The sequence below is a fragment of the Quercus suber genome, unplaced genomic scaffold (genome assembly GCF_002906115.3).
Source record: "Quercus suber isolate HL8 unplaced genomic scaffold, Cork oak 2.0 scaffold_94, whole genome shotgun sequence".
Taxonomy (NCBI): Eukaryota; Viridiplantae; Streptophyta; class Magnoliopsida; order Fagales; family Fagaceae; genus Quercus; species Quercus suber.
This window is the reverse complement of record NW_027069559.1, coordinates 652,774-666,441: the sequence shown is the minus strand read 5'-3', so window position 1 is coordinate 666,441 and position 13,668 is coordinate 652,774. Positions and strand designations below refer to the sequence as shown.

Sequence of the window (13,668 nt, the reverse complement as noted above, 5' to 3'; positions counted from 1 at the left end):
TTCCTGGACCTTTTCACTACTTACAAATAGTAATTTTGGAGAATACTCACATGTTTCTTGTGTTTCTAAGATAGATGAATGAGAAGAATTTGAGAATAAGTTACCAAATGAATATGAACCATTATTTATATCCAAAGGATTATGACCCTTCAACAAACACATTTTCATTCAATATGCACATTTTTGTTCAATAAATACATTTTCATTCAATAGGCACATTTTCAGTCAAAAGACACATTCTTGTTTAACAGACACATTTTCGGTCAATAGACACATTTTTGTATAGCCAATTTGAATAGTTATGACCTTTCAATAGGCGTGTTTTGGTAAATATATTACAACCTTATATATACAATAGGAACTAGAGACGGACCTATGTGGGGCTCAAGGGGGCCCAGGCTCCCTCTGGGTCCAAAATTTTTTTTTTTCTAGTCATTCTATATTTCATTTTTGTAGTTGGCCCCCTTTCTCCCAAATTAGTCTAGCTAGCCTAACTCAAATAACAACTATCCAATCCAAAAACTTAACAAAAATAATGAAAATATTCACAATGATGATCATATTTTAGCAAAAAAAAAAACTATTTTACCACCAAAGAGCAAAAAAAATCATGTGTTATTGGAGAAGTTAAAGCTAATTTTTTTTCAACTACAATAAATTGGTATAAATACCAATCAACTATAGCAAGTTATTAAAAATAAAATACAATATTTTATTAAGATTATATCTCATCCTTCAATTAAAAAATTCAAATTCTCTCTCTTTCTTATTATTTTAATGAGTTGTTTATATTATTTTAAATGATATGATAAAAAAAAAATAAAAAATAAAAAAAATAAAAAAAAAAGAACATTTGATATTTGGTATAAAAAAAAAAAAAAAAAAAAAAAAAACGACTTATAAATAGCAATTTTAAAGAAAACCCACAAATTTCTTGTGTTTCTAAGAAAGATAAAAGAGAAGAAGTTACTAAATGAAGAAATCGTTTAGTATTATTGTTGTTACCGTTGATGTGACTTGATTCCTGGACCTTTTCACTACTTACAAATGGTAATTTTGGAGAATACTCACATGTTTCTTGTGTTTCTAAGATAGATGAATGAGAAGAATTTGAGAATAAGTTACCAAATGAATATGAACCATTATTTATATCCAAAGGATTATGACCCTTCAACAAACACATTTTCATTCAATATGGACATTTTTGTTCAATAAATACATTTTCATTCAATGGGCACATTTTCAGTCAAAAGACACATTCTTGTTTAACAGACACATTTTTGGTCAATAGACACATTTTTGTATAGCCAATTTGAATGGTTATGACCTTTCAATAGGCGTGTTTTGGTAAATATATTACAACCTTATATATACAATAGGAACTAGGGATGGACCTATGTGGGGCTCAAGGGGGCCCAGGCTCCCCCTGGGTCCAAAATTTTTTTTTTTTCTAGTCATTCTATATTTCATTTTTGTAGTTGGCCCCCTTACTCCGAAATTAGTCTAGCTAGCCTAACTCAAATAAAAACTATCCAATCCAAAAACTTAACAAAAATAATGAAAATATTCACAATGATGATCATATTTTAGCAAAAAAAAAAAAAACTATTTTACCACCAAAGAGCAAAAAAAATCATGTGTTATTGGAGAAGTTAAAGCTAATTTTTTTTCAACTACAATAAATTGGTATAAATACCAATCGACTATAGCAAGTTATTAAAAATAAAATACAATATTTTATTAAGATTATATCTCATCCTTCAATTAAAAAATTCAAATTCTCTCTCTTTCTTATTATTTTAATGAGTTGTTTATATTATTTTAAATGATATGATAAAATAAAATAAAATAAAATAAATAAAAAAGAACATTTGATATTTGGTATATTGTAAAGTGAGTTGGTAAAATAGATAAAGTAGTTTTGAGGTACTAAAACCTAAAATTTTTAGCACTACCATTGTGAATGCTCTAACTTCCAAAAAAAAAAAAAAAAAATCCTAACAAACCTAGTATTTTTTTTTAATTTTTTGGTTTTTGTCTTTGTTGGTAGATGATTGCATCTAAATATATTTAGAAATAACAATTTGTGTATTTATAATTTTTTTAATACTATATGGATGTCTATTTAAAGTTTTTTTTTTTTTTCCTCTATTCTCTAGCCTCCACTAATTTAAACTCCTGGGTCCATCATCATGAACTAAACTAGAGACACAACATTATGTCTCTTATTCATTCTCACAAAAAAAAAAAAAAAAAACTAATGAATAAAACAATATTACTTCATGAGCATGATATTTATGGGAAAGTGGTCCAAGGAGGTATGAGCATGATATTTATGGGAAGGTGGTCCGAGGAAGAATATCTCCTCGAACAGGCTAAACACGAATTTGATGTAGATCATAATGATCAAGGCGACCTTCTAGAAAGTTCCAGTGGCAGGGACATACTTCTCAAGTGTACCAGAAAGTAGAAGCTAGGAGATACCTAGGGAAAAACTGCTGTCACCGTAGTAAATGCATTGCAACTAACTTTCTGGCCGCATTTATGTGGAGAAGACTCCTGAACAGTACTGTCTTGACTACCACAACTCACAGAAAGCCAAAGAAGGTGTCTAATGGGACAGACAATCAAGTAGTAACTTGGATGATCAACAAATGGAAGGTCAAGATCATTAGGAGAGAGATATATAATGTAAGAGACCCCTGAAGGAAGAGGGATCGAAAAATCATGAAAGAAACACTGTAGCAATCTAGAACCAGACTTGTAATCAAACTTCGAAATCAATACACAAGAATCAGTCTCCTCGAACTCCGTCGAGGACATTTTTCCTTGGTGAAAGCTTGTTATTTTCCTTTTTTGTCATTAAGATTTGTTTATTTGTTGCTTAATTCATTAAAACCCAGTTTTCCAACTCATTCTCTACAAATTTATTGTTTTGGGCTTTTTGGGCCTAAGTCCATATACTTTTTGGGCTAGGAGTTCAAACCAGGTCCTTACAACTACATATATTAAAAATCTAACAATTGGATTGCATGTTCTTTATGTTTTAAACACACATGTCAAATTTTATGTCAATCTAATGTTATTTACTATTTGATCCACCATAATTTTAGACTACAAAAACTTAAAATTTAAATATTTAATGGATGACATAACTATAGATATTTGATCTTCTAGAAATTTTGCAAGCATAAAGGATATAAGAGGAAAATGTAATCTAAAGGTGGATTTATCAAAATTCACTTTCGATAAAAAAATATTAAGTGAAGTTGTAGTCAAACTTTGTCAAAAAAAAAAATTAACTTATTTGTCTTAAATGTGACTCATGTAAATAAGTTTAAGAGTGAGAGAAAAACAGTGATTTCATGATTACTTGTTGACAAGAGAGAGAGAGAGAGAGAGAGAGAGAGAGAGAGAGAGAGAGAGAGGTTTGATTGAAAATATCCATAATTAAATAAATGTTGGTAAAAAAAATAAAATGTGTATTTTTTTTTTTTAGCCAAACATATACAACTTTCAAAAAAAGAAAAAAAAAAAAAACATTCAAAGGGGTTGGGGCTTGGGAATAGGTTGGTACATGAAAGTTTCAGGACGGAAATAAAATGTATTACTTGACTTATGCTAGAAGTTGGGTCATGAATATGACTTATAGCCTACTAGGAAAATGACTGTTAAGGAGGTGGTGGGTGGTGGCCATGTTTTTTTTAATTACTGTGTAACATGTGGTTGGGAATAGAACGATGCATCAAAAACTTCAACATTCCGAAGAACCAGTCTACTACTAGACAATCGGACAAAATAGGCTTTTGCCCTTAATTTTTTTTTTTTATTTAGCAATTTGCCCCTATTTTGAAACTATATAGGGATATACTCCTGTTTCGATACTCGAATACCTTAAAATCGAGTTTCAATGAAATACTCGATTCGCAGAAAATCGAGTATGCCCGATCAAACTTTAAAAAAAAAAAATAATAATTGCATGGAACTCGATTTTATGGAAATCGAGTTTAAAAACACCACTATAGGTCTCCCTAAACCTGTATGGGGCAATCAAACTTAGTAAAAAAAATTTGCAGAAAAATGCCGCTATAGGGCTTTAAAACATCACTATAGGCTTAAAAACGCCACTATAGGGCCACCTAAACCTGGTATGAGGCATCAGACTTATGAAAAAAAAATTTGCAGGAAAACACTGCTATAAAGCTTAAAAACGTCACTATAGGGCTTAAAAATGCCACTATAGCTCTCCCTGAATATGTAGCAAAAATTTTGTATGGAACTCGATTTCAGGAAATCGAGTTCCATGCAAATTTTTTTCTTTTTTCTTTTTTTTTTAAGTTTGATCGAGCATAACTCAATTTTCTATGAATCGAGTATTTCATTGAAACTCGATTTTAAGGTAATCGAGTATCGAAACCAGGACATATCCCTATATAGTTTCGAAATTGGGACAAATTGCTAAATAAAAAAAAAAAATTAAGGGCAAAAGGCTAGAATGTCCCTAGACAATCTGACTATGACCGTGTGTTAGAAGCTTCAGAGCCAATGCCGTAAAAGGTTAGGGAGCTGGGTGATAATAGCTCCTCTGCATTGGTGGCATTGTGATGATAATTGGTCTTCATCTTAATTCAAGGATTGTAAGGGAGCTATTGATGTGGGTCGTTAGGGACAAAACTAGAATTTCAGGAATGAGGAGACCAAAGTAATAATAAATCTAAAAAATGTAAACAATTTAAGAAGGTTATATGAGGAAAATAAAAATTTGGTGGCAATCCATATTTTTTTTGAGAAGTTCAGTTAAATTTAAGGGTAAATTCTGAATTCTTGGAAAGCTTGGGGGAAGCCTCTATATAATTCCACCCACTAGCCTAGAGCACACGTGTGATGTGTGTATGAGCAAATACAAATCCTACTGTAGTCGATGCTTTTTAGTAATGAAATTCCCCTTTCTCTGGTCAAAGAAAAAAAAAGTACACTAATAAGTATTACTTTGGTGGGTGGACATGAAGGGATACTGTCGGCATACAAATGCATGAAATCTTTAATCATGCACATTTTATAATCCTTCCAGATGCATTATTGAGAGAGAGAGAACATATGGAAAAACACGTGGCAAATGTTGCAGTTTAGCCGAATATAATTATCTTAAACAAGTTGTTCAGCTCTAATTTTTTCCTTGTGTTAAGATCTGAGAAAAGTATTAACCACATTTGTTTTTACATCCCAAAAGGACCAATCCAAGAGATGGTCTAAGATAACTAAGAGGCCTCAAAAATTCCCCTCCACCACCCCCCCCCCCCCCCCCAAAAAAAACCCAAAATGATCCATATTAATGGCCCAAACCTACTCACTTTTTCCATTCTTCTTCAAATTCTATATGGACAGGTTAGCCAAAGCAATCACTGTCATGTTGAACAAAAATTGTAGCAAAGAAGCTTCAACTCAGAATAAAATTATGGATTAAACATGTACCCAGAAATGTTATATTTTGTAAAATAAAACCTTTTTACTCTTCCGTGACATGAGACAGAATTTAACTTCTAATACTTTTGGCTATGTAACCACCCCCCAACAAAACAACTGAATTAGAGAGATGTTGTTAAGGGAAATTGTGGGTCCAGAAGTTGGCCATCCTAAGAGGTAATCAAAAGCAGTTGTTTACAAGTTACCTTGTCAGAATTGTCAACAACTTTAGTACATATNTCAAAAGCAGTTGTTTACAAGTTACCTTGTCAGAATTGTCAACAACTTTAGTTACATATCTAAATTTGGCATTGTCAACAACTTTAGTTACATATCTACTCATTTACCCTCTTTACATACGCGCCAATGGTACCTCCATCATGTTGATGGTTCTTCCACCACGCGTCAAATTGTTTATATTTCATTTGCAGGCAACGTCTTTGCATTTAGCCCAAGTCAATCATGCTATCCAACAGGGAATCAATGTCAGCAGTTACAACTGCCCGTTTGCCAAGCTCTCCAAGAACGCAACATTCTTTTTCTGCAAGGTTGATTGCTGCAACATCTTGAGAAAATATGCAATCCGAACCAGGCGAAACCTGCATATTGACCAAAACACACACAACCCCCCCCCCCCCCCCCCCCCCCCCACAAAAAAAAAAAAAAAGTCAAACTATGTTCTTACATATTACTGCTAAAGCTAATAATTTGGAAGGGTGGAAAATATGTAAGTTTTCACGGTATAGATCAAAAGAATTTAAACGAGGGAGAGAGTGGAAGCTTTTCATGTTCTTGATAAGATATGGACCAACAATCAAAAATTCAAAAAAAAAAAAAAATTGTTGATTTCAAATACCTATTCCTATTTATTAAAATGCCACACATAATAAAAACTTAAAACTTGAGTTACACTAATGACCTCCACAAAGGAAGGTTCTGGAATGAATCCCCGATATTAACCTATCTTACAAACGAAAAATGAGTCACCACTAAATTCTAATTCAATTGATTCAATTGTCTGGTATAAATTTTGTAAAAAGAATAAATATTGAAAAGAGAAGTGACTTCGCAGATATGAAGAGAATTGTTATACATCAAATTATACTAATCAATTGTAAAAGTAGATAAGATTAGACGTTTTTCTCTAATGTTTGAAAGACAATGACACAAGGTGAAATTTAAATTTCTTCAGGATTCTGTTTGAAGTGACATAAACATGAATTGATAATTAATCGAGGTCTAAAAGCAGCATGAAAACATGTAAGAAGTTTTGACTGGAAACAGAACAAGAAATTACTGAGTTCTTATGGAAAAGAAAACCTGGTTTGGTCCTTCCTACCACAGGTAAGGGAAACAAGAAAGTGCCTGTGTGTGCATGTGCACTTTATGTGTGCTTGTATCTTAGTTTAAAGCAAGCTCATGTTTTCACTCACATCATACAGGGAATCTCCTAGCTTTAACTTGATTGCTCCACTCTTGTAAACCAACATTTTGCCCATATATCCACCCGGCAACTCTTCCAAACTGCAGCTTTTCTTTGAAATGCCTCCGCTTTCCAGTGATGTATGGGATTCAACTTTCTCTTTCCCCTTTCTAGTAGCTGATCTTTTGAGAAATGGCAGACTAGCAGGAAGCTGAAAGAAAAACAACTTTTCTTCCTCACTTTCCACCTATCACAAACCACCAGTTTGTTGTAAATAGCTTGTTTAAATATGTAGCTCTAGTAAATTTTCAGCGTTATCTTAATGGTTTTTTTAATCTGATTGCCAACCTTCAGTCCAAGGTCTGAAGCAGGATTTATAATATTCTCATCATACTCATAATTTGCAGCAGCCTCCCCAAATTCAGCCATGTCAAGAAGTTCTACAAGCAAAATTAGCAAATGGCATTTAACATTACAGAATTTAATAAATGTTATGATTCCTGAATTTAGTAAAAGTTATTATGGAATCACTGAAATCATAATGCTACACTTGTTAGTTGTTACTGAAAAACTTTACTGTAATTGCTAAAATAAACACTGAACATGAGTGCCATTCATCACAAGAACAGAATCCTTTGGTACAAGAATTCCATTCACCTTTTATTATCCTTTGTTACAATGGCTATGTACATCGAGAAATGATATGTCTACAACATTTTTACAACAAATCCTAAATGGCAGGTTGTTATTGGTTATTATTGTTAGGGCAAAAAAGTAAGCTTAGTGTTAGTTTCAAATTTGAACCAATAACAACTAACTACCTGTGATTTGTTGTAAAAATGTTGTAAAATTGTTGTAGATGTAGCATTTCTCATGTACATCTGATGCAGGCTGTGCTCAAACTTCCAAGAGAAACTAGCATGTGAAGTTTTGTGAGTAATGGCATCTCTATTGTTTCAGTTTGCTGACATTTCTGGCCTATATAGGTTATTTTCCTTTTCCATTTTTCTTATTTCTGGGATATAAGGTATACAGATTATCGATATCAATCCTTATTGTGATGTTTTGGGAACTCAAGTAATGATTAGTCTGTGAACTAGTTTTTCTGTATTTTGACTACAGACCTAGGGACTTACAAATATAATTTTTTTTTCCTTTCTTTTTTTGAGCTCATGATGAATATATTTATTTTCTGTAGTGCTTTAAACTGAGCTAATTCTTCCCATCACTTATGAACTGAAAATGGCAGGAGACGCAGATTTGTTTGACTACAGTTATTTGGCTTTAGCTAGCTGATCTCAGTGGGAATTGCAGCTTTGCAGCATTCTTGTTCCATCAACAGTATGCTAAGGAACAAAAAATGATAGTAAGAATTTGCATCTATATCAGTCATCTCAGGCTGCAGGGTCACCAGTAAGATAGAGTTGCATACTCATAGATGTAAATGAACATTAATTAAACATTTAGCACAGAAAAGACTTGACAGTTTTTGCATATTGGAAAAGGCTAAGGGGTTCTGTTCACAAAAAACTATCTTAGAAGGTCAACCATATGTGAGAAAATAGATTTTCCTTCACAAGGACAAATAATTGAAGTTCATCTGTAACTTGAAGTAATTCTTTAAAATGAATCTAAAAGCATACCTGGGTCTCCAGAGTAAGGCCTCCTCAATGGAAGAGTGGTTGGATAATTAGTGTGGTGGTAATCCTGCAGCATCAGGGAAATTAGACACCTAGTGGATGTGAGAGAGAGAGACAGAGAGAGAAGGGAGGGAAGGGAGGGGGAGATCTTCATGGCAGTCATTTCTTACCCAACGTTCTCTATATTCTTTCTTGACAATCTGAGCTGATGTCTCCATAGGATCTGCAGAACATGCATCATTTCCATCTTCGTTGGCAGCCGAAGGCAAAGATAAGAGAGTTTCCCCATTATCAGAACTTTTTGGGACTGAGGCACTTCTGTTACCAACATTCTCCTCCTTGGCAGCACCATATACCTTTAGGGAAGTTGAAGGCATAACTCCAGGACCAAATGCAACTTGAACAGAAGCTGAAGGTTTGCACACCAAACATTAGATGAAAACTAGAAACACTAACAATAATGATAATGATGCTGGTTATGATACACATTTGCTCATGTATATTTTATTGATTGGCAATACAGACTCTTCCCAGCTAGTTCAGCCCATCAAAAGCAAGTTGTTTTCTTCCAATTATATGGAAGGGTTCAGACTAATTGTTAACAATTTAAAGTAATTGAACAGCTCTGCTTTAAAGCTGTATTTTTATTTAATTTTTTAAAACTTCTCCTTAGCCACTCTGTTGTTCTTATATCAATCTTATCTGGACCAGAATTTGCATAATCATCCTCTTAAAGAAGCAGCCATTGATCTCCTTGTGCCACGTGCATATCAAATTTCATACCAGCCTATCAAAATCTTAAAGCTACATTATAGAACAACATTCTCACTTAATTCAAATACCTCTTGAATTTTATTTTTTTCAGTACAGTCAACTTGTTAATTTTGGCTCTCAAATCAGAAGGATGAGCTCCTCCATTAAACAATGGGTGTCAGAAAACTTATACCAAAAAGAAATGGAAGTAAATTCATATTTTACCTCTTAGACAAGAAAGAAATCAATTCCCATGTTCAAAATTCTCAAATTCTTGATATCTTTGCAAATTATTGATCAATCCATGAAAAGTATGTAAGGTGACCTTAAAAAATAATTCATGTACCACATACTCTACTAGCATGCAAAGATATATTTAAGACTAATTTTTGAACTAATACAATATAATTCCAAATAAAAACGTCAGCTTTGTTTCCAAAATATATTGATTTCACCTCCTAAAATGCCATTCACATCTTGAGTTGTATTAATATTATCATGCCTATATATATATATATATCATCATGCTCAAAATATTCCTATAAATGTCAACTTCAAGCAATCCATTTGCATCTTAAAGATGCTCCTAAAACTGAGACATTCAAGTCACTGCAATTAAGTCACACTATCTGTCAACAACTGAATTTTGAGACCTTTTTACAACTAAAATATTTCCATCATCTTTTTTATTTATTTTTAATTACTAATAAAAATCCATTAAGAAAAATCATGAAAGGGGTGCAACCCTAGTACACGGGAAACAATTTCCAGCATCTATACCTGTTGACTTCCATAATGGCTTCTAATGTAGATAGGGAAATGAATGTTTGATGAATTCTAATGCAGATTTGGGAAAATGAATATGTGAACTAGAAGGTGCAATTGAAACAACAAATCGACAATGTGAGATCCCAAACATTGTTGTATCTTATATAAGAGCTACAATTCTTAATGTCCATTCTCCTACAAATGTTCTAACAATTAGGACATCTGCCTAAGATTCTAATACTTTAAATTTGTTCAAAGTACAGAAAAAATTTGAAGTATTCATTTGTCAGAATGGTCTAAAGGGCATTCTATCAGCACAATTCTCTAATACTGATGATTTTCACCATAACTCCATTGGAAAACAACACCACTACTAAATATCACTAAACTCATTAAGAACTTAAGATATCTGGCAGTATATTAGGCCAATAAAAATAATGAAGAATATGCTGAGAGAATACATTTCTTTTCTTCTCTAGGCCCCCGTCTAGCAAGATTCTCCTGTAAATGAAGAGGTAAACAAGTCAAGGTTGATCTGAGAAAATATCTCATCCAAATGACCAAATAAAATGTATTTTTGAAATAAGCTAATAATCATAACCAATCAATATTACATTGTTTTTAAACATATTTAACATCATAAAAATGGAAAAAAAGAGAATATCATACAATTAAGAGTCAGCTCTAAGTCCTTCACAGATCATGATGCTAAGCAATATGGCTGTAATTATTTCTAATCTTCTTGGTTCAAGACCTATTATTTAAATGAAAAAAGTAGTCTTTCTTTTATCAATTGACAAGCACATCCATTGAGAATTGATAAAGATTGAGTGCTTAGCCAACTGCTCCTTGCAAATAGTCAGATGACAAGTGAGGGAAAGAATTCACAAAACAAGACAAGTGAGGGAAAAAGAATTAGAATGGTAGAACTCATGCTTTAAGTTATATTTCCCTCTTCAAAAGTAAATATTACAAAGAAGCAAAAAAGAAAAGAAAAATATTTTTAGGTAAGAATTTCACAAAAAGAGAAAGCAAAAAAAAAAAAAAAAAAAAAAATTACTAAGCTGAACACTTGCACTCAGGCAAAGTTTTCTCTTTCATTTGCCCAAAAATAAAATTAGTCCTCTCCTCACCCACATTACACTAAGCATGGGAAAATTAAATTAATGCATCCTTAATGGTGTCATGATTAGTGAAATTTCTAAGTTTTATGTAATGAACCTGCTAGGCTCTAAGGTAGATGAATGGGAAGGGATGTGAAAATGAATAGGAAATTGACTAATTTGATGTAGTCACCCCCCCCCCCCCCCAAGAAAAAGATAAAAGGGCGGAGAAAACTTGAGAGAGAAAGTGAGAAAAGGCCGTTTGGTAATGTTATTCTAGTAACGTTGTTTGTATTTTTTAGAAATATGTGTAGATGAAAAAGTGTATAAAAATACATGTAATGTTGTTTAAAAACTGAAAATATGTGTTTAAACACATGTACCAAACGGGCAAGGTCTTTGTTCTTCAATGAATGAAATACATCAGCTTGCAACTATTTATACAAGTCATTAGCAAGTGTAACATAACCAACTAACAAGTTGTAACTGATTTAGTCTCCACTTCTTAGTCTTTCTTGCAAGTCTAAAACTAACTAGGCTCCATATTTTCAATCTTGCAACTAACATAGTGCTTTTCTTGCAAGCTTGTAAACTATGGGTCAAATTTATAGTGTTAACTAGCTAGCTTGGGTTGATTACATTTTACAAAAGTGAAAATCTCAGCAGAACCCTGGGCTTTGTGGGTAGGGGATTATTTTGGGCATCTAGAAAAATTCCAAACTTGCAATTTTTGAATCCTTAACCGTGCCCAAGTCCCAACCATATCATTAGACAAACAAGTCACTAGCAGATGGACTCGACACATTTGAGTAAAGATTTTTAACGAATTAATTTCACTGGATCTAAATATTGAAAATTTCATATAAAAATTGATTCACAAAATATATATATATTTTCCAGAAACTCATTCTCTCCTATTTTTTGGACAGGAAAAAAAATGCATATTTGAACTTATTAAAAGCATAAGAAACAAATGTGATATTTATTCATTTATTTATTAATTTTTGATTTAAAATAAGTTAATTTTACGCTGTTCTTTTTAAGAATAAATCATAAGATAAAAAACAAAACAACAAAATCTTTTTTTTTTAATTTATTTTATTATTTATTTATTTTGGGTAAAATTTTGTGTTGTTTCTTCATATCATAGCATACATAATATATTAACAAAAAACAAACACGACCTGAGCTTAAGAACCAAAAGGCCTAAACACCCATTTATTGTTATTGTCCGCAACCAAACAGAGGTTTAGAACACGCATTTAATATAATCCATTTCCAAAACCACATTCCATTCCATTAATTTAAACAAACAGCTCCCATCCTATAGAAAAAGAAATGGTAACAAACAAACAAACAAACAGAGACACAGTGAGTCAGTCACACACAGTGAAGCAAAAAAAAAAAAAAAAAAAATCCCAAAATCTGTGTGAAGAAAATGGAAAGAAAGAGTAATAGTAATTAGTACATACGTTGAAGCGGCGAAGTAGATACTGGGCCTCTTCTTCAGCTTTTCCATCTTCATCAACCACTTCACTGCCATTCAAACTCAAATTCAAATCAAAATTTGTGAAAATGGGTTTTAAATTAATATTCAATAAATAATTTACATACGTTTTGGGAGTGGGAGAGGGAGAGGGTTTGGTTTTCCTGCGAGGTGGGGCTTTTGGAGCAAACTTAAGCTGCAAAAGAAAACAGAGTTTTTCCTCAAAAATATCAGATTCCAAATCAATATTCTAAACTAAAGAAACAAAATATGATTTACCTTCCTTGAAGAAGAAGAAGAAGCAGAAGAGGACTTGTCTCCTCCTCCTTCTTCCATGCTTTTCTTCATTCAGATCAGATCCAACACCCAAATTGCAACAAAAAAAAAATGTTAATGAAAATGTCAGGTTTCGAACCAGAGACCTCAGAGCCGCGATTGGGTAGCCTCTACCACTATGCTTATGATATTTTTAGGTTAACTTTGGAAATTTAACTATATAATTCATTATCACTTGTCCGCGTATCTACATCGCCTTTTGCTTGTTTTTGGTTTTTTAGGAGTAAAAAGTCCGAAATTTTTATTACGTGGACCTGCACATTGCTACTTAACTATGCTATAGACACACAAAAATAAAATAAAATAAAATTTATGGGTAGTTTGGATTTTCAGTTTTTATAATTTATAACTCAAAAATAGTGGGACCTATGACTGAGAAGTTCGTTTGGATTTTCATAACTCTGTTTCCAATTTTTGTTTCCATCACTCAATTTTCTGATTTTTGAGTGATGAGTTATGGAAACTGGAAACATATTTTAGGTGTTTTCAATTTTCATAACTCTGTTTCCAATGACATTTTGATAATTAAACACACATGAAGGAACCCACTAGTTAGGGTCAGCCGCAACTTTTGACCTTTTTTTTTTTCTTCTCCACTTTTCTTTCTTCTCCATTGTTCTTCAGTTGTTCTTTCTTTTTTTTCCTTTTCACTCTTGTCTATTCTTCTTCCTTTTTTTTTTTTTTGGTTCTTCGTCA

The 13,668-nt window shown here is 32.5% G+C and overlaps 1 protein-coding gene and 1 long non-coding RNA gene across 2 annotated transcripts; both read right to left on the bottom strand.

Annotated features, from left to right (window-relative positions):
* Nucleotides 1-5,436: 5,436 nt before the first annotated feature.
* On the bottom strand, nucleotides 5,437-5,780 carry LOC136067995 (uncharacterized). Its single transcript, XR_010629385.1, has 2 exons — nucleotides 5,729-5,780; nucleotides 5,437-5,669 (listed from the first exon to the last, which is right to left on the bottom strand). It is a non-coding gene; the product is annotated as an uncharacterized LOC136067995 (long non-coding RNA).
* LOC112032037 (uncharacterized) lies at nucleotides 5,775-13,111 on the bottom strand. Its single transcript, XM_024064737.2, has 9 exons — nucleotides 12,916-13,111; nucleotides 12,765-12,832; nucleotides 12,623-12,686; nucleotides 10,509-10,548; nucleotides 8,697-8,935; nucleotides 8,530-8,593; nucleotides 7,235-7,326; nucleotides 6,897-7,133; nucleotides 5,775-6,062 (listed from the first exon to the last, which is right to left on the bottom strand). The coding sequence occupies exons 1-9, from the start codon at nucleotides 12,982-12,984 to the stop codon at nucleotides 5,910-5,912; spliced, it is 1,026 nt and encodes a 341-aa protein (XP_023920505.2). The 5' UTR covers nucleotides 12,985-13,111; the 3' UTR covers nucleotides 5,775-5,909.
* Nucleotides 13,112-13,668: the final 557 nt, after the last annotated feature.